The sequence below is a fragment of the Phyllobates terribilis genome, unplaced genomic scaffold (genome assembly GCF_046119375.1).
Source record: "Phyllobates terribilis strain yellow unplaced genomic scaffold, ASM4611937v1 Scaffold_3__8_contigs__length_932513732, whole genome shotgun sequence".
Taxonomy (NCBI): domain Eukaryota; kingdom Metazoa; phylum Chordata; class Amphibia; order Anura; family Dendrobatidae; genus Phyllobates; species Phyllobates terribilis.
Window position 1 is genome coordinate 361,447,951 of NW_027362763.1, and position 21,562 is coordinate 361,469,512.

The following is a 21,562-nucleotide window of genomic DNA, read 5'->3' on the forward strand; positions in this document are numbered from 1 at the left end:
CAGCAGAAATCGCTCTGGTACTGGCCTTAAAAGACAAGCGGCCCTCTACCGTCGGGGAGTTGAGGCAGGTATTAGGATTCCTCTCCTACTATAGTACTTACATTCGGAACTTTTCCAACATTGCCGCCCCACTATACCATCTCTTGGGGGACGATGACAGAGACAAAAACACCCACGGAGAAAAAGAAGAACGCGGGTAGGACTGGGCTTAAAAGAAACAATGCCGTTTTGTCCCAACAGCCCATTCTCTGGACAGCAGACCACCAGGAAGTATTGGAAGAACTAGTAGACTACCTGGTAAAACCACCCATCTTGGGATATCCTGATTTCAATTTACCATTTGTTCTTCATTGTGATGCTTCTCAAGTTGGACTGGGAGCTGCCCTGTATCAGCATCAAAATGGAAAAATGAGAGTCATCGGTTACGGTTCTAGAACGTTGACAGACGCAGAGAAGAATTACCATCTACATTCCGGAAAATTGGAGTTCCTAGCATTGAAATGGGCTATCTGTGAATGATTTAGAGATTATCTCTACTACAGCAAAGAGTTTGAAGTATACACTGACAACAACCCTTTGACCTATGTCCTTACTACAGCCAAACTGAATGCAACTCGTAAGAGATGGGTCGCTGAACTAGCTAACTTCAATTTCAGCATTAAGTACAGGCCAGGAAAATGCAATGCGGATGCTGACGGATTGTCAAGAATGCCACTAGAGCCTGAGGAGTTCATGCATGAATGCTCGGAGGAAGTCAGTCTGGAAGCAATTGAGAGCACTAACCAAGCAGTACAAGCTTATCAGGAGGAAGACAAACCATTGTGGTGTCCGTTGACGGTGGAAACCACCATAAAAGCGAGAGAACAAGATCACCCTCGGTCTATTCAACAACTACAAAAGGGAAAATCCGTAGAGCACAACAGGAAGATCAGATAATTGGTAGAATACTAATTTATGTGGACCAAAATCGGTTTCCAAGTAAACGGGAGAGAGACAATGAGTCACCAGCAGTATCTGTTTTAATTAAAGAATGGACGACGCTCTACCTCAGTGAAGACGGTATCCTGTATCGTAAAGGAGGTCAAAACCGGCAGCTGGTACTACCCAGAATATTCTGTAGGTTGGTCTTCAAAGAACTCCATGAAAACATGGGACACATGGGAGTGGAAAGGACAACAAATTTGATCCGTGAACGTTTCTTCTGGCCATACATGCAGACAGATATTGAGAGGTACTTGACCAGGGAGTGTGGGTGTCTGAAAGATAAATGTCCCAACACATCAACCCGGGCACGTATGGGCAACATGCAAACTACGTATCCGTTTGAGATGGTCTCAATAGACTTTCTACATCTCAAGACATGCAAGGGTGGTTACGAATACATCTTGGTGGTGATGGACCATTTCACTCAATTTGCTCAAGCATATGCCACCACCAATAAATCGGGTCGAACAGCAGCAGAGAAGATCTTCAATGATTTTGCTTTGAAGTTTGGGTTCCCTACGAGGTTACACCGCGATCAAGGAAGAGAATTTGAGAACTAGCTCTTTGCCAAGCTAGGAAAGTACTGTAGAATTCATATATCCCACACAACGCCCTATCTCCCAGAGGGTAATGGCCAAGTGGAACGTTTTGACCGGACATTATTGTCGATGTTGCGCACTTTAACAGTTGATGAGAAGAAAGACTGGAAGAGTTCTCTGTCAAAAGTGGTACATGCCTATTACTGTACAAAGAGCGATGCAACGGGTTACTCACCCTTTTTCCTATTGTATGGACGATCGCCAAGACTGCCAATCGACATTATGCTCGATACTCCGGTGTCAGAAACTTACAGAACGTATCCAGAGTACGTTCGTCCATGGAAGGAACGGATGGCAGAGGCATACAACATAGCGTCCAAAGTGGTTACGCAAGGACAGAGAAAGACTAAGGAGTACTATGATCGAAAATGTTATGGAGCAGAATTGGCACCGGGAAGCCGGGTGCTAGTCAAGAACATACGTGAGAAAGGCGGTCCAGGAAAACTTTGTTCGTACTGGGAAGACAAGGTGTATGTGGTCGTAAGGAGGAAAACTGATGACAGCCCAGTGTATGAAATCTGATTGGAAACGGAAGACAAGAAAACCAGAATAGTCCATCAGAATTTACTGCTACCCTGTGATTATCTCCCACCACAACAAGACTTCCCAGAAGTAGACCGACATCGTCCGAGATCGACTAAGGGACCACCACAGACTGAAGCTCCGGAGGCAGATAGTGACCTTGAAAGTTCTGATGGAGAAGAACACAGCGTTGTATTTCTCGGACAGGCAAGGAGACGTATGTACCATCCTCAGGAGACTGAACTAAGTCCTGAGGCTCCAGAGTTCGTACCAAGGAGTACAGATGAAGTCCAATTCAGATCTTATGATGGAACACCAGCCCCTGAAGAGACTGATCGACACTCAGGAGGAGCGGAATTACCAGACCGTGCGGAAACAAGCGACTCAGGGCAGGTCAGGTTGAGTTCCTGAACAGTGCAGAGTATTGTCAAGCAGAAAGATAAGGACTGTAAGACATGGTATCACAGGGATCATCTCCCTCAGCAAACCCCCCCCCCCCTCCTCCATCTCACTGTGCTGTAAAAAATGCTGTGTTCATTAATGTGCCTTTGCATTGGAATTGTGCTGTCCTGTACTACTGGGAAGACTGTGAACTGCTGTGCTGCTAAGGAAACTCTACTGTTTGTCACTGGAGCCTGTTGCTCATATGACTTAACTTGCACTGGCTGTGCAGCTTCTTATTAAATGCTACTGTTCTACCATTTATGAGGACTCTTGTCAAGTGTGTCTGGTCAGCAAGTGAAACAATCTACATGTCTGTGCCTGAGGGTCAATACCCCTGTGTGCCTGAGAGAAGCTGCAGCACATGGTCTATGGTCACCCTGAGTAACGGTTCCCCCAGGATTCCAAAGAATTCATGTAAGCTGTCTCGCCCCTATCTGAACCTAGCGGCGTGCGAGTAACAATATCCCAAACGTCGTGAGTAGAACGGCGCTGAGAAGGCATGCGAGTTACAGGCGTGACAGTGAGTTTCATGCACTATGCGACTCAGCATTCCGCGACCCTGCTCGGCAACATTACGAGGTTTGCCATTTAGTGGCTGATTTGCTTGTCGTTTCTAAATGCTTCTGTTTTTGAGTAATATTTAAGAAGGAAGAAATTTCACAAGTGACTTGTTGCCACAGTGACACTTTTTTAGGCCACGTTCATACGTTAAGTATTTGTTCAGTATTTCCCATCAGTATTTGTAAGCCAAAACCAGGAGTGGAACAGTTAGGCCACGGCCCCCTATCAGTATTTGGTCAGTATTCGGTCAGTATTTTTTTTCTTAGGAGTGGGAGCCAAAACCAGGAGTGGGGAATAATTGCAGAATTGGTGACTTGTTTCTATTTTACCTTTTTTCTGATTGTTCCTCACCTGACTTTGGCTCCCACTCCTGAGAAAAAATACTGACCAAATACTGATAATGGGGCCGTGGCCTTAGAGGAAAAGTATAATAGAAACAAGTCACCACTTCTGGTTGTGGCTTACAAATACTGATGTAAGATACTGACTAAATACTGAATGTGTGAACGTGGCCTTACAGTATCATGCTCAAATGTGTGAGCTCTTTAGAATGACACATTTTTTCACAAATATTATTAAAGGCAAACTGTATATCCAGGTGCTTTATGTTAAACCTGGATTCAATGATAACCAATATGTCCCAATACTTTTGTCCATATAATGTAGTTTTGGAGTATTCTTTCTTAAAAGCATTGTGTACCTAAAAGGACTCTGAGAAAAGCTGTACAAAGTTCATGCACTTTTGTACTAAGGTTCACTTAAACTTCACATAAGAACAAAAATAGCTACTGTTTTACTAATTTGCTATGGCATTACAACCTTATTATTGATCACAGGTATTTTTCATAAAAAAGACATCTTCACCCCTTTTATCAAATCATTGCATAATATAATTTTCTTAAAGCGGTTGTATAATAATCTCAATTTACTGTATCACCTATCCCCACTGATCACAGGAACATGGTTACCTAATCCTCAGTTTAAATGGAGCAGGGATCAAACATGTGCACTGCCTGTCTGTTCACTCTCCACATCTGATGGAAATCTTTGTCAGACCTACAGCATTTGAATGGAGCAGCAGGGCTCATATTTGACTGCTTAGTTGCTCCATTCACACCATGGAATGAGATTTCTTGATGCCGAGGGGGCCCCAGGAATCAGCGACTGCTTTTCAAAAAGTGAGACTCAGTGAAATACATGCACATGTATTTGAGAGGTAGACTGAGTAGTTGGTCAACTGGACTGAGCTGCTTGGAGGTGGCAATTTACAGAATATAGATGAGTGAAAAAAACTTTCTGCCTTTACATTTTTCTGAATATCTAACTGGATAATGTGTCCAAGCAGCTTATACTACTAGTTCTATAAGTTTCAAAATCAGCTCTTCTCTTTATTTTTCTTTACTGACAATAAAAGAGTAACATATACAGTTATATGAAAAAGTTTGGGCACCCCTATTAATCTTAAGCTTAATGTTTTATAAAAATTGGTGTTTTTGCAACAGCTATTTCAGTTTGATATATGTAATAACTGTTGGACACAGTAATGTTTCTGCCTTGAAATGAGGTTTATTGTACTAACAGAAAATGTGCAATCTGCATTCAAACAAAATTTGACAGGTGCATAAGTATGGGCACCCTTATCATTTTCTTGTTTTAAATACTCCTACCTACTTTTTACTGACTTACTAAAGCACTTTTTTTGGTTTTGTAACCTCATTGAGCTTTGAACTTCATAGCCAGGTGTATGCAATCATGAGAAAAGCTACTTAAAGTGGCCACTTGCAAGTTGTTCTCCTGTTTGAATCTCCTCTGAAGAGTGGCATCATGGGCTCCTCAAAACAACTGTCAAATGATCTGAAAACAAAGATTATTCAACATAGTTGTTCAGGGGAAGGATACAAAAAGCTGTCTCAGAGATTTAACCTGTCAGTTTCCACTGTGAGGAACATAGTAAGGAAATGGAAGAACACAGGGACAGTTCTTGTTAAGGCCAGTAGTGGCAGGCCAAGAGAAACATCAGAAAGGCAGAGAAGAAGAATGGTGAGATCAGTCAAGGACAATCCTCAGACCACCTCCAGAGAGCTGCAGCATCAACTTGCTGCAGATGGTGTCACTGTGCATCGGTCAACTATACAATGCACTTTGCACAAGGAGAAGCTGTATGGGAGAGTGATGCGAAAGAAGCCGTTTCTGCAAGCACGCCACAAACAGAGTCGGCTGAGGTATGCAAAAGCACATTTGGAGAAGCCAATTTATTTTTGGAAGAAGGTCCTGTGGACTGATGAAACCAAGATTGAGTTGTTTGGTCATACAAAAAGGCGTTATGCATGGCGGCAAAAAAACACAGCATTCCAAGAAAAACACTTGCTACCCACAGTAAAATTTGGTGGAGGTTCCATCATGCTTTGGGGCTGTGTGGCCAATGCCGGCACCGGGAGTCTTGTTAAAGTTGAGGGACGCATGGATTCCACTCAGTATCAGCAGATTCTTGACAATAATGTTCAAGAATCAGTGACAAAGTTGAAGTTACGCAGGGGATGGATCTTTCAGCAAGACAATGATCCAAAACACCGCTCCAAATCTACTCAGGCATTCATGCAGAGGAACAATTACAATGTTCTGGAATGGCCATCCCAGTCCCCAGACCTGAATATCATTGAACATCTGTGGGATCATTTGAAGAGGGCTGTCCATGCTCGGCGACCATCAAACTTAACTGAACTGGAATTGTTTTGTAAAGAGGAATGGTCAAAAATACCTTCATCCAGGATCCAGGAACTCATTAAAAGCTACAGGAAGCGACTAGAGGCTGTTATTTTTGCAAAAGGAGGATCTACTAAATATTAATGCCACTTTTCTGGTGAGGTGCCCATACTTATGCACCTGTCAAATTTTGTTTGAATGCAGATTGCACATTTTCTGTTAGTACAATAAACCTCATTTCAAGGCAGAAACATTACTGTGTCCAACAGTTATTACATATATCAAACTGAAATAGCTGTTGCAAAAACACCAATTTTTATAAAACATTAAGCTTAAGGTTAATAGGGGTGCCCAAACTTTTTCATATAACTGTATCAAACTGAACTTTAGGAAGTAGGACATTGGGTTACATTTTACAACTGTTACTCATTGCACCAGGAGAGCTTATCAAACTCCTGAACCCACCATTCCCATCATTACATGGATCAGTGTTAGTCTATAAAACGCTGTTGTTTACCAACAGTATACCACGCACTCAATGGTCTTATATGGATACGCTCAGCTTTTGCTAATTTTACTAACCTACATCCCTTTTTAGAGAATTTGAAATAGTATTTTTTAACTACTAGGGTTATCTACTTTTAGGGTATGCGCTCACGGTCAGGAGCCGCCTGCGTCACTGACGCTGCGGGATAGCCGTGTGCCCTCATATGCTGCGGGTCTGAAAGACGCGCCGCATGTCCGTTTCCGTGGGTGATCCGCAGGTGCCCAGAGACGCATAGTGGACATGGGATTTCTAGAAATCCCATCCACTTTGCTGTAACATCTGGACACTGCAGGTTTGACGCTGCAAAGACATACTCCACTATTCTAAAAATGTAAACCCTCTGGACAGCTGTACCTCTTGCTAGATGTAGATGTCATAGGAATGTTGTATGTTGACCATATTGTTTAGCATGGAAAAAGCTACATACTGGATCAACTGCAAAAAGACATACAAGTTTGCAGAGCTGTGAGCCATCGGCTAATTTTGAGGGACTTATTGCTATTTTGAAAACTATTTGTAAACCTCTGTCAATATTTCTTTTGCATTGCCTATTTCACTTTGTATATTATAAGAGTTAGTTATTAGCAGGGGCTTTACTGTATAATATAATGTATAATTTAATAGTAGAAAATATGAAACAGTGAACCTGTGCTTAGGAAGAGGTATTTTGGAACTCAAGCTTTATGTGTGTGCTCTAAAGCCTGACATTTTCAATACAGATACATGCCTAATTTTAATTTTGTATGAAGGCACTATAAGGCTACTAACCTATTCTGTGCACACTGTCACTGTAGGTTGAGTGTTTTCTATATGTAATACTCTGGAATCCCTGTCAGAGGAAGCTCTTAGATACCCAATACCTCCCCCAAAGCGCAGATTTACTATTTCATATTTTCGTTCAATTTTAGTGACTAGTGGATTGGTCAGATTACCTGCTGCTGGGTTAGGAGGCTAGTCAGGAGCACCATTGTGGTCATTCATATTCATATAATATAATAGTAACTTACAAAATAACCAGGAAAGATTCTCTAAATCGAGGAAATATATGAGAAAGTCTAATTTACATCAAGGGATTTGTTAATTCTGGATAGACATGAGATAGATATAAATACACACAGATTGTATATACTTATCTTTACTCAATTCTGATCTCATTGTAGTTTTTTCTCCTCAGGCACAATGTGAAGACCAGAACATACTATTTACACCTATTATCATTCCGAATGTTGAAGTTAGAGTTGCACACTGGAAGAACATGACGGTAAGTGACACAGATGCTGACATTTACTTTGTTAAGTTAGCACGCCTCAACCTCACCTGGTGCACACAATATATAGTTAGATTACTATTTACTTACATGTGGTCTCTCAATTGTATCTGTTCCCCGTACAATAAAGGTTTAGCCGACAAGAAGATTTGGGTCTTTTCTCCAAACCATCACCTGTAGCCTCAGGTTAGCTCATGTGAATATGTTTACTACTATTAAACCAATAATTCTTCCTATCAAGCCTGGTGATAGACAAAATTGTCCCCGTACAAACATAAAAGGTGGGGCCCCAAATTCTAGCATTGCACAGAAACATTTAGGGTGCATTTACAGAAGCTGATTTCAGACAAAACCAGAGCCAATGGGACTATGTTCAAGTCATTCAGTGCTTGCTTACTGTCTCCTTTATACAGGGTAACAAAGAATGATGGGGACACAATGCTTGCTAACACAACTGTTCTATGCTCATATTCTATCATGTCAGCGGCAGCACATTTCCTGTTTACATTGGGCAATGTGCTGGCAAGATCGATGATTTCTGTTCTAGTAGAAATTATCCAGTTATCCCGATGAATGAGCGTTTTACTTGTTCGTTGGGTGATTGCTGACATGTTTACACTTGCTAACACTCCTCAGCACTGCTGGTATTTTAAATGTGAATGCTACAAACAGACACGACATGTTACATACACACTGTATGTTACACATTTTCTGCATATTACACATACTTTATGTTACACACACACACTGGAGGACTTACCAGGCCCTCTCCTCCTGTTCAATTCGTCAGTACTTAAAGAGGTTAATGTATGTTTGGTCACATGACCATCATGATGCCAAAAGTTGCTTCTACACTTTTAACCTCGGAAACTGAACCGATAATGAAGGACTGGCATTATCAATGCAGTTTCAGGCTTGTAAAAGCTTGAGGTACTTTTGGGGATAGAGGCCCTGTGTAGTTGCCCAGTTTTCTCTTTCCTTTTTTTTCCATAGAAATATAACACAGAGTCTAAGTAAAATGCAATGTGCAGACTGCTATCAATCCAAAATTTCAAGCATACAGTAAATGTATGACACATAGTGATCAATATAATACATTTAACATATTATAACTGATTATATCTATGCACTCAACAAAACTGAAATAAACATTAGAAAATGATTTTAAATATGGGGTTTGCATATTATGAAATGTACTTCCTACACAATTCTCCCTAAACATTAAAATGAATTAATAAATGCATTATTGGTATAGGGGAAACCTGTATTTATATTTTGTTATTCTGTTAATAAATAGTCTTTACATTTAGGGAATTGCCACATTATAAGTTCGAAACCCACAGAGAACAATGATAGAACATTTCTGAAGAATAAATTGAGCTTTGTTTTTCATTGTGTTCTGTTTTTAACAGATGTCCGAGCAAGGAAATGAAGTTTTTTCTCACCTAAACCTTTTTATGAATGTCACACAACATGTAAAGACTCCAGCATGTATGTCTGAGCAACTAAAACTACTCACGCGCACTATCAGAGCGGTACAAGGCCTTGTTAATAAGGCATGGAGGCAAGCTAATAACGACACTGATCTTGCTCAAGAAGCATCTTTTGTTCCATCAGATGTACCTTCTACTATTTCTTTAGACATCAAGGACATTTTTCACAGATTCATCAAACTGCTTCAAGGAAAAATAACCTTCCTTTTAAATAGTCTATGTGATGTCAGCTCCAGATGATGGCATCTAAAAAAATAAACTGCTGCTCAACAAATGTAACTACATTTCCACATGTGACTTTGGAGAACATTGGGTTGCCCTTGGGATTGATACTTCACCAACATGTATATAACAGTTTTATTTCTAGGACTATAAATCAATTAAAATATTTTATTACTCTTGAAACTTTTAATTGCTTCTATAGATTTAGTATCATAAAACAGGCCAAAAGACTTACATTGGATACAAATGGGGATCTTAAAACCTTGTGATTTTGTTGGAAGATGTGATTTCAGAAAATATGGACAACGCCGGATAGGAAATACAAATGTGATTTATTTGAACGCTCTTTTTTTTTATTGCAATCTGTCAAAGGTTACCCCTAAATGCTATTTTTTGGGGGATTCAGATGGAATTTTTATATTTTTGGGGGGATGTGGGGTTCTTCTTCCTAAGTATTGATAGCTCACACTATCCATGGCACAGCTGACCTTTAAAGGGTTATTCCCATCTACAAGATCCTATCCCAATATTTAGATGATGTTATAATAATAATAATATTGGCAAATACCTCCAATTAGAAATGTACTATAGTTCTTCTGATTCACTGTCTCTTTCCTCATGTGCAGGCATTGCAGGACCTTAGGTATCCATGGTTACCACCACTAGCACCTAGCTAACTGTCACTATATCAGTGGTCGTAACCATGGATACCTAAGGTGCTGTAATGCCTGCACATGAGAAAAGTGACATAGCGAATCAGAAAAACTATACTACATTTCTGATTGGAGGTATAATTTGGTATTATATTATTATTACACCTACTACATATTGGGATAGGATCTTGGAGATGGGAATACCCCTTTCAATCAAAAGAGGTCCTGTCGCTTGCATAAAACAAATGAAATAAAAGGAAGAAATATATTCACATCAGCTCATCAGATCCCAGTAACAAGTCCACAATGGATGCGGTGAACGGAAAAAGCATAGAGCCGGTTCCCAGGTGAATAATAATTGAAGAAAAGAGGATATCCAGCTACCGAAAAAATTATATCTATAAAAACAATTTTTACTAGGTATGTTCTCAAAATTAAATGGTGAAAAAATCAAAACACTAGGCCTATGTGTTTTGAGCATTAAAAGGCACTTAAATAATGAGTATTTTAAATATCTGAAGGAATTCATGACACACCTCCTGGTGAATGCCCATATCATGTATTGAAACCAAAGAAAAACGAAAAAAGAAGAAAGGGGCTCACCGAAGATGAAAAATGAACAAAAACCAGACATCAAATCAAAATACAAAAAACTACCCCCCCAAAAAAACATATAAATATAAATATTAAGTAAAGGTTAGCATGAAACACTTTAATAATAATATAATAGATCTGTTTTAGAATTAAGACCCCGGGGACTCCTGATTTTGGCTTACATATGCTAAGGTAAAATACTGACCAAATAATCAACGTGCGCACGTGACCAATTTCACTATTAAAACACATTAAACATCTAGGCCACATGCACATGTTGAATATTTGGTGAGTTTTTTACATCAGTATGTGTAAGCCAAAACCAGGAGTGATACAGTCAGAGGAAAAGTATAATAGAAACACGTCATCACTTCTGTATTTTTTCCCACTCCTGGTTTTGTCTTCCAAATACTGAGGTAAAAAACTCACCAAATACTCAATGTGTGCACGTGGCCTTACAGTGACAACCAAGATATGGCCTGCTCATCTTAAAAAGGAAAGTCTAAATGAGGCAGCACATATGAAGGTCTGTTTTATGATTGTATATATGCATAGCTCCCAACCGTCCCGGAATTAGCGGGACTGTCCCGCTACGTCATTAATTGGTCCCGGCTTCTATACTCACCTCTCTGACATATTCATTGCTACCGTAGCTCCTCCAGGGCAGGGCCGCTTTTCTCTGCTCAGTGCATAAATTAAATTAAATTTATTCACTCTCCTGTGATCAGGTCTCCCCGGGACACTAAATCACTTTTTTATTCTGCTTTATCTATGAGTTACAGCTCATAATGATAACTATAGGAAATTTTGGTAATCTTGACCTCTATTGCAGACAGTGAACCCAGAAGCAGCTTATACATGTACATTGTATTCAGTAGTGTATTTCTTTGTACTTCTATACTGAGGTGAAGAAAAGTCATATGTTTTTGTTACTTTAAAATAATAAAATTAATAAGCAATTCCAAAAATGTAATTTTCTCTTTTATTGTGAGTCTACCCAGGTTTCGAACTCACAACCTTCAACCTCACAGGCAAGAGCTAAAACTACTGAGCCACAAGCTGTACTGATGTAATAGGGAAAAATTTGTGAACTTGATCTGTATTGCAGGCTCTGACTGCACAAGCAGATTATACTGATACATTGTACACAGCAGAGTATTTCGATGTCCCTGGATTCTAGAGGGAGAATAAAAGTTTTTTTTCCTATAAAATTAATAAAAAATAATGAAAAACACTTAAAATTTTGTAGCTTTTAATGTGTTTTTTTTAAAAAAAATAAAATAATAATAATCATCACAAATCAGCAAATAACAAGGACATATTTGGTGTCTCTGTAATCGTAACGACCAACACAACACAGTGATCAGATTATTTACGGGAATTGGTAAATGGAATAAAAAAAATGGCGTGATTGATATTTTTTCTCTATTAAACCCATAAAAAACGTAATAAGAATGTAATGCTGAGGCCGTGTTCCCACGTAGCGTAAATGGTGCATTTGTTCTACTTCTTTTTTTCTGCACGTTTTCTTCAGGTGTCCGCACCACACAGTGCAATAACAATTCATCTCTAATTATTGTGTGTTTGCTGCATTTCTTTTATGCATTTTCCCCCATATTTGAAGCGATTTTGATGCAGATGTGAAACAGAATTTTTAACGCTTTTTTAATAGCACAGAAAAGCTTTGATTCTGCACTTAAAAATGCAAAAGTGTTTTCTTTTTATGTGTTTTTTTTTTTCAGAAGAAACCTATAGAGAAAAAAATCCATCAAAACCGCAGAGTTCGGCAGCGTCTTTAGACCAACCGAGGGCGGAGATTTCATGACATCACATCCACTTTGCTTAGACATTTAGACCACGTACACAGCTGCGCATTTTCTGCTGTTTTTTTGCACAGAAACTCTGCTGTGTTTAACTGTCCAAGCAAAGTGGATGTGATTTAATGAAAACTGCGCCCCCTATCATCTAACAATGTGGCGGTTCTGGTGCTTTTTTTTTCTGGAGGCTTCTATGTGGAGCCTAAAAAAAAGCATGTAAAAAACTGCAGTTACTTCATCAAGTGCAGAATCAAAACTTTTCTGTACTATAAAAAACGCATTAAAAACAAGGCTTCACATCTGCACCAAAAATGCAGGTCCCAACTAGAGATCAGCAGGATGCACAGATAACGACGCGCCAGCCCTGGACAATCAAAAGTCGTGTTGGTGACGCCAGAAGGTAAGAGATTTGTGGTCTCCCGTCTAGCTGCCAAGTAGCACTGATCTGGACGCTGGACCAGAGTCCCGTGAATTGATCAACTCATCTCTAGTACCAACTGATACAGTGAACAGTCCCTGATTTCAGTCTACACCCTGCAGTCTCGGGTGTCTGCTGAATTTCCCTCATTGTCACTGGCCCTCTGACGTCTCCTCCTGCAAGGGTAGAAAATAATGGTAAATGGGTGTGGATTGGGATGTGACCAAAATTTGCCGCGGCCCGCTGCGTGAGCCGCATCATTTATCACTCTTTCTGTTCTTCAAAAGTTGGGAAGTACGTATACGTAAACTTTAGCAGCACAGCAAAAATAATGTATATCGACATAAAATAAAAAGCTTGTAAAACTAATAGAAATAGGATGCCAGCAATTATGATTCATCTATTCTTCCTATTTAATTTTCACTCCTGAGAGTCATATTTGAGTCACTTTGGGTTGAAGTCATGAAATTCCATTACTGCAAAATACATTTTGAATGTCTAATGTACGTAGTAATGGAATTTCATGTTATTAGTTTAACATTTGAATTGATGTCTAAATGTCTTTTTTTTGATGGTGCAAACGATGGCATTAACCCCTTAGCGACCTAACTAATTTTGACCTTAACCCCTTTACAACCCAAGGTGGTTTGCACGTTAATGACCAAGCCAATTTTTACAATTCTGACCACTATCACTTTATGAGGTAATTATTCTGGAACGATTCAACGGATCCCCCTGATTCTGATTCTGTTTTTTCATGACATATTGTACTTCATGATAGTGGTAAAATTTCTTCGATTTCACTTGCGTTTATTTGTGAAAAAAATGGAAATTTGGCGACAATTTTGAAAATTTTGCAATTTTCAAAATTTTAATTTTTATGCCCTTAAATCAGAGAGATATGTCACACAAAATAGTTAATAAATAACATTTCCCACATGTCTACTTTACATCAGCACAATTTTGGAACCAAAATTTTTTTTATTAGGGAGCTATAAGGGTTAAAAGTTGACCAGCGATTTCTCATTTTTCCAACAACATTTACAAAACCATTTTTTTAGGGACCACATCACATTTGAAGTCACTTTGAGGGGTCTTTATGACAGAAAATACCCAAAAGTGACACCATTCTAAAAACTGCACCCCTCAAAGTGCTCAAAACCACATTCAAGAACTTTATTAACCCTTCAGGTGCTTCACAGGAATTTTTGGAATGTGGAAGAAAAAAATGAACATTTAACTTTTTTCACAAAAATGTAACTTCAGACCCAATTTTTTTTATTTTCGCAGGGGTAACAGGGAAAAAATGGACCCCAAAATTTGTTGTGCAATTTCCCCTGGGCACGCAGATACCCCATATGTGGGGAAAAAACACTGTTTGGGCGCACGGCAGGGTTCGGAAGGGAAGGAGCGCCATTTGACTTTTTGAATGTAAAATTTGCTTGAATAATTAGCGGACGCCATGTTGCATTTGGGGAGCCCCTGATGTGCCTAAATAGTGGAAACCCCCCACAAGTAACACCATTTTGGAAACTAGACCCATCAGGGAACTTATCTAGATGTGTGGTGAGCACCTTGAACCCCCAGGTGCTTCACAGAAGTTTATAACATTGAGCCGTAAAAATACAATTTTCACATTTGTCCCACAAAATATTTTTTTCAGCCCCCACTTTTGCATTTTCATAACGGTAACAGGAGAAATTGCACCATGCAGATTGTTGTGCAATTTCTCCTGAGCAAGCAGATACCCCATATGTGGGGAAAAACACTGCTTGGACGCATGGCAGGGTTCGGAAAGGAAGGAGCGCCATTTGACTTTTTGATTGTAAAATTTGCTTGAATAATTAACGGACGCCATGTTGCGTTTGGAGAGCTCCTAATGTGCCTAAACAGTGGAAACCACCCACAAGTGACAACCAACTAGACCTCTCAGGGAACTTATCTAGATGTGTGGTGAGCACCTTGAACCCCCAGGTGCTTCACAGAAGTTTATAACATTGAGCCGTAAAAATACAATTTTCACATTTTTCCCATAAAAATGTTTTTCAGCCCCCAATTTTGCATTTTCATAAGGGTAGCAGGAAAAATTGCACCATGCAATTTGTTGTGCAATTTCTCCTGAGTAAGCAGATACCCCATATGTGGGGGAAAAACACTGCTTGGGCATACGGCAGGGTTCGAAGGGAAGGAGCACCATTTGACTTTTTGAATGTAAAATTTGCTTGAATAATTAGCGGATGTGCCCCTGATGTGCCTAAACAGTGGAAACTCCCCACAAGTGACACCATTTTGGAAACTAGACCCCTCTAGATGTGTGGTGAGCACCCTGAACCCCCAAGTCCTTTACAGAAGTTTATAACATGGAGCCGTGAAAATAAAAAAATTAAACTTTTTCCATAAAAATGATGTTTTAGTCCCAATTTTTTTATTTTCACAAGGGTAAAAGGAGAAAATGGACCCCAAATACTTTTGTGCAATATCTCCTTAGTACGCCAATACCCTATATGTGGGGAAAATACAGTGTTTGGGCGCACGGCAGAGTTCAGAAGGGAAGGAGCACTGTGTGACTTTTTGAACGCAAAATTGGCTGGAATCGAGAGCGGACGCCATGTCGTGTTTGGAGAGCCCCTGATGTGCCTAAATAGTGGAAACCCCCCACAAGTGACCTCATTTTGGAAACTACACCCCTCAAGGATTTTATCAAGGGGTATAGTGAACATTTTGAACCCAGAGGTACGACACAGAATTTGATAACATTAGGTCATCATATTGAATAAGTTGTCATTACTCTTGAGCGCAAGTGCTCGCTACTTGAGTTTGCATCGGGTACTCAGATATGCACCATGTATCATGGGTGCTCGAGTGACATGCTCGAGTCCCTGCCCACATGTTTCATGGTTATTAGATACCCAAAAAGAAACAAGCGGGGATCGCTCGTGTATGGCAGGCAATCCGCGCAAGGTTTTTTTGGCCGCGAAGCATATGGGGCGGAGACTCGAGCACCCAGGATACTCAATGCATACCTGAGCACCCGATGCAAACTCAAGTAGTGAGCACTTGCGCTCAACACTAGTTGCCATATCGTCATCTTTTTTTTTTTTACTTTTGAAAAAAATCCCAACCCTAACCCTAGCCCAACCCTAACCCTAGCCCAACCCTAGCACAACCCTAACCCGAGAGTTAATTTTTTATAAGTGATTAGACAACTTTATTCTTCGGGTCGGTGCGACTACAGAGATACCAGAATCATATCGGGCTTATATGATTGACAGCTGTCACACACTAAAAGACGCATTTTTTGTAAAATCTAGTTTTTGCATCGCCATATTTTGAGAGCTATAATTTTTCCATATTTTGGCCGACAGAGTCATGTGGCGGCTTGTTTTTTGTGGGATGAGTTGACGTTTTTATTGGTACCATTTTCAGGCACGTGACATTTTTTGATCGCTTTCTATTCCGATTTTTGGGAGGCAGAATAAACAAAAACCAACAATTCAGGAATTTTTTTATTTTTATTTTTTTATTCTGTTCCGTGTGTGGTAAAATTGATAAGGTAGCTTTATTCTTCGGGTCAGTACATTTACAGTGGTACCACATCGCTTTATTCTGAGAGCTATAATTTTTTTATTTTTCGGCTGATGGAGCTGTATGGCGGCTTGTTTTTTGCGGGACAAGATGACGTTTTCAGCGGTACCATTTTTATTTATATACCTCTTTTTGATCGCGTGTTATTCCATTTTTTGCTTGGTGGTATGATGATAAAGCATTGTTTTTTGCTTTTTTTTTTTTTTTTTTACCGTGTTCACTGAAGGGGTTAACTAGTGGGGCAATTTTATAGGTCAGGTCGTTCCGGACACGGCGATACCAAATATGTGTACTTTTATTGTTTTTTTTTCATAATAATATTTATTGATGGGTACATTATATTTTTATTTTTGGTGTATTATTATTATTATTATTATTTTTTAGATATTTTTACAATTTTTTTTTTACATTTTTTTTCACTTTCTGACATTTTTTTAACTTTTTTACTTTGTCCCACTATGGGACTTTCACTGTTTTTATTCTGATCGCCTGCATAGCACAGGAATGGAGCACCATCCCTGTGCTATGCAGGCTGTCAGCGCTGCACAGGAAGAAGATAGTTTGGTCATGCACTGTGCATGACCAGAATATCTTACTGCTGTCTGGTGACCCGGATGTTGTCATGACAACATCCGGGAAGCCGCGGCAGACAACGCTGGAGGCCGGAAGAGGAGGTGAGTATTGCGATCACCTCCCCTTGCCACCTCAATGCTGCGATCGACTTCCGCAGCATTGCGGGGGTTAATGCCCCGGGAGCGGTGCGGGACCACTCCCTGCACATAGTACCGGGTGTCAGCTATAACAATCAGGCTGTGCGGGCGCGATCGCAAAGACGTACTAATACGTATCAATCTCTTAAAGCCCATGGCGCAGATATGTATTAATACGTCTTGGGCTTTAAAGGGGTTAATGACCAGGACAAATTTTTTAAATCTGACCAGTGTCACTTTATGAGGTAATAACTCTGGAATGCTTCAACATATCCCAGTGATTCTAAGGTTTTTTTGTGAAATATTGTACTTCATAATAGTGGTAAAATTTGCTCGCTATGACTTGCGTTTATTTGTGAAAATATCGCAATTTTGGCAAAAATTTTGAAAAAAAAAAAATCACAATTTTCAATCTTTATATCCTTGAACCAGTTAGTCACGCTGTACAAAATAATTGATAAATCATTTTCCCCTATGTCTACTTCTGCAACATTTTTCAAAAGTCATTTTATTTTGTTAGGATGTTAGAGGGGTTAAAGCTTTAGCAGCAATTTCTCATTTTTTCAACAAATTTACAAAATCTATTTCTTTAGGGACCTATTCAGATTTCAATGGACTTTGAGGGGCCTATATATTGGAAACTCCCCAAAAGTGATACCATTTTAAAAATCGCACCCCTCAAATACTTCAACTGTTGTCAGAATTTTTTTTAACCCTTCACGCGCTACACAGGAAATAATGCAAAGTGGAATGAAAAAAATATATTAAATTTTATCTCTAAAACGTTGCTTTAACCCCAATTTTTTCACTTTTGCAAGAGGTAACACCAAAAAGTGGACCCCACAGTTTGCTACCCACTTTCTTTTGAGTGCAGCGATTCCCCACATGTAGTCAAAAAGTTCTGTTCAGACAAACGTCACGGCTCGGAGCGGAAGGAGCATTATTTGAATTTTGGAACACAAATTGGCTGCAATAGTCATGTCACATTTGCAGGGCCGCTAAAGGTGCCTAAACAGCAGAAATCCCCCCAAATGACCCCATTTTGGAAACTACACCCTACTTTATCCAGGGGTATAGTGAGGATTTTGGTACTATACAGAATTTGACAACATTAGGTCGTCATATTGAATATGTCGTCATTAGTGTTGACCACAAGTGCTTGCTACTCGAGTTTGCATCGGGTGCTCAGGTATACACCGAGTATCGTGGGTGCTCGAGTGACATACTTGAGTCCCCGACCCGCATGTTTAGTGGCTGTTAGAAACAGCATACCCGAGCACGTGATGAAAATTCGAGTAGAGAATCAAAGCAACAGAGTGCAGCTTTCAGCATTGAAACTGCTGAGGTAAAGTGAAAGCTGAGCTCTGGTTGCTATGGACAACTAAAGCAGTCTGACTGTGAGGCAGTTTTCATAATTGAGATTTGAGATCCTTCAGGACACACATTTTCTGCTTTATATATATAGATTTACCTATTAAATCTCTGATCAGTGTGAGGTCATCACTTAGTATTATGACTAGTGTTGAGCGATACCTTCCGATATCGGGAAATATCGGATCGGATTGGATCGGACCGATACCGAAAAAGTATCGGATATCGCCGATTCCGATACCGGAAACCAATGCAAGTCAATGGGACAGAAATATCGGAATGAAAATAAACCCTTTCTTTCCTTGTAGGTTAATTCTACATGAAGGAAAACAACTAAGAATAATGTAGAATTGATTGGGGGAGGTGGGGGAGACAATAAAGGCATAGAGGTTTAGACCAATCAAATGGAATAGCAGGAATTAATATTTTTTTTAAGATGTTCTGAGTTACGGAAATATTGACTATGTTAAGTATTTTTATATTTTGTCAGATATTTATGTTTCACTACTTCCATGCTCTTCACCTTCTTTTTTACTTCTCCCACACTTTCTCCTTCATCATCCTCAGCATCTTTTTCATCCACTTCTTCTTCACCTTCTTCATCTTCTTCTTCTTTACCTTCTTCGTATTATTCTTTTTTTTTACATTCTTCATATTCTACTTCTTCATCTTCTTCATATTCTTCTTCTTCATCATATTCTTATTTGTGACAGGCATTCCTGTAGTTGTTATCTATAAAAGGTTGGACATTACACCTTTCGTTCTGCCCGTCACAAAAGATTTACAACAGGATTTGTCCGCATTCAGTTTCGCCTGCAGCAGCAGGTCTTTTCCAGGGGCACCACGAGGAGGAACGGACTCACCCCCATACACTGCTTAGTCATCTTCTGCTTATAATTTAGATATTATCTTTTGCTCTGATTTTTAGTCTTATGCTTAATGTTCTTCCGCTTTTTGTTCTGCAGCTTCTTGTATTTCTGCTTCTTGGTTTTCTGTCTCTTGTTCTTCTGTATCTTGGTGCTTGTCTTCTCTTCTTTGTCCTCTTGGTCAACTTCTTCAGGGTCATCTTCTTGGTCTTCTTCGGGGTGGTCTTCAGGGTCGTCGTCTTCGGGGGCCGTCGTCTTCGGGGTCCTCGTCTTCTTCGGGTTGGTCTTCTGGGTCCTCGTCTTCGGGGTCCTCGTCTTCTTCGGGATGGTCTTCAGGGTCCTCGTCTTCTTCGGGGTGGTCTTCAGGGTCCTCATCTTCTTCGGGGTGGTCTTCAGGGTCCTCGTCTTCTTCGGGGTGGTCTTCAGGGTCCTCGTCTTCAGGGTCGTCGTTTTCGGGGTCCTCGTCTTCTTCGGGTTGGTCTTCTGGGTCCTCGTCTTCGGGGTCCTCGTCTTCTTCGGGGTGGTCTTCAGGGTCCTCGTCTTCTTCGGGGTGGTCTTCAGGGTCCTCGTCTTCAGGGTCGTCGTCTTCGGGGTCCTCGTCTTCTTCGGGTTGGTCTTCAGGGTCCTCGTCTTCAGGGTCCTCGTCAGGGAAAACCAGAGTGATTACCAAGAACCATTTCAAAAAGCTTGAACTTGGAAATGTAGCAGAAGGTACAAGAAGGCTGAGGAACTACCGAGGACCAGCTGACGGTACTGGAACTCGGTTACTAAGCAGGAGGTACCTGTGCCAGAAAGCACTACCAAGGTCCAGCAGACGTTGGTGGAACTTGGATACCGTGAAGGAGGCACCTAATCCAAAGGCACTGCGGAGAACCAGCTGACGGTACTGGAACCCGGATGGGTAGCAGAAGGTACCCATGTAAAAAAAAGTTTCAAGGCCGCGAGCCGGCCGCAGTTACCAAAACCCACAGTCCTACAGGGGGTGTTTGTCCTGTTGGCACTATGGAACCAGCCTTCATTGCCAGATCCCGCAGCCCACATAGGAGTCACCTAAACTGCAGGCACCATAGAGTCGGCTAACCCGACCGCAACACGACAGGACAACGCATTGGAGGCAAAGTGACGTGGACACTACCCGGAAACAGTTGGTGTGCTGGAACCAGGCTGGGCAGGAGGGAGTACCCGTGCCAAAGACACTGCCGAGAACCAGCTGACGGTACTGAAACCCGGATGGGTAGTAGAAGGTACAAGAGCAAATGGAACTACCGAGGACCAGCTGACGGTACTGGAACCCGGATGGGTAGCAGAAGGTACAAGAGCCAATGGAACTGCCGAAGACCAGCTGACGGTACTGGAACTCGGTTACTAAGCAGGAGGTACCTGTGCCAGAAAGCACTACCAAGGACCAGCAGACGTTGGTGGAACTTGGATACCGAGAAAGAGGCATCTAATCCAAAGGCACTGCCGAGAACCAGCTGACGGTACTGGAACCCGGATGGGTAGCAGAAGGTACCCATGTAAAAAAAAGTTTCAAGGCCGTGAGCCGGCCGCATTTACCAAAACCCACAGTCCTACAGGGGGTGCTTGTCCTATTGGCACTATGGAACCAGCCTTCATTGCCAGATCCCGCAGCCCACATAGGAGTCACCTAAACTGCAGGCACCATAGAGTCGGCTAACCCGACCGCAACACGACAGGACAACGCATTGGAGGCAAAGTGACGTTGACACTACCCGGAAACAGCTGGCGTGCTGGAACCAGGCTGGGCAGGAGGGAGTACCCGTGCCAAAGATACTGCTAGGAAACAGCAGGCGGTGCTGGAACCCAGGGTAAATACTAAAAACAGAGTGGAGCCAGAGGCGTAATTGGAGCAACTTTAAAATCTGTAGTAGTGTGAATGTGGACTGAGCAGGAGAATTTGCCGAACACACAGCTGGGGAACAGCTGACGTTACTGAACCCCAATAACACTGGAGCAAGCGTTGACTGTGCAGACGGCACTTCTGAGCAGCAACTAGCGGTATTGGAGCCCAGGGTAAATACTAAAAACAGAGGAGCCAGAGGTGTAATTGGAGCAAGTTTTAAATCAGTAGTACAGTGGATGTGGACAAAGCAGGAGAATTTGCCGGACACACAGCTGGGGAACAGCTGACGTTACTGAACCCCAATAACACTGGAGCAAGCGTTGACTGTGCAGACGGCACTTC

At 41.0% G+C, this 21,562-nt stretch overlaps 1 protein-coding gene across 2 annotated transcripts in view; it reads left to right on the top strand.

Annotated features, from left to right (window-relative positions):
• The window catches only part of THPO (thrombopoietin), a 55,916-nt gene extending 44,489 nt beyond the window's left edge, over window positions 1-11,427 (top strand). For both annotated transcript variants that reach the window (XM_073673132.1, XM_073673133.1), the window contains exons 3-4: window positions 7,535-7,621; window positions 9,040-11,427. In XM_073673132.1, coding sequence (XP_073529233.1) covers window positions 7,535-7,621; window positions 9,040-9,360 — 408 coding nt within the window. In that variant the 3' untranslated portion in view covers window positions 9,361-11,427. The remainder of the gene's footprint in view (window positions 1-7,534; window positions 7,622-9,039) is intronic.
• Window positions 11,428-21,562: the final 10,135 nt, after the last annotated feature.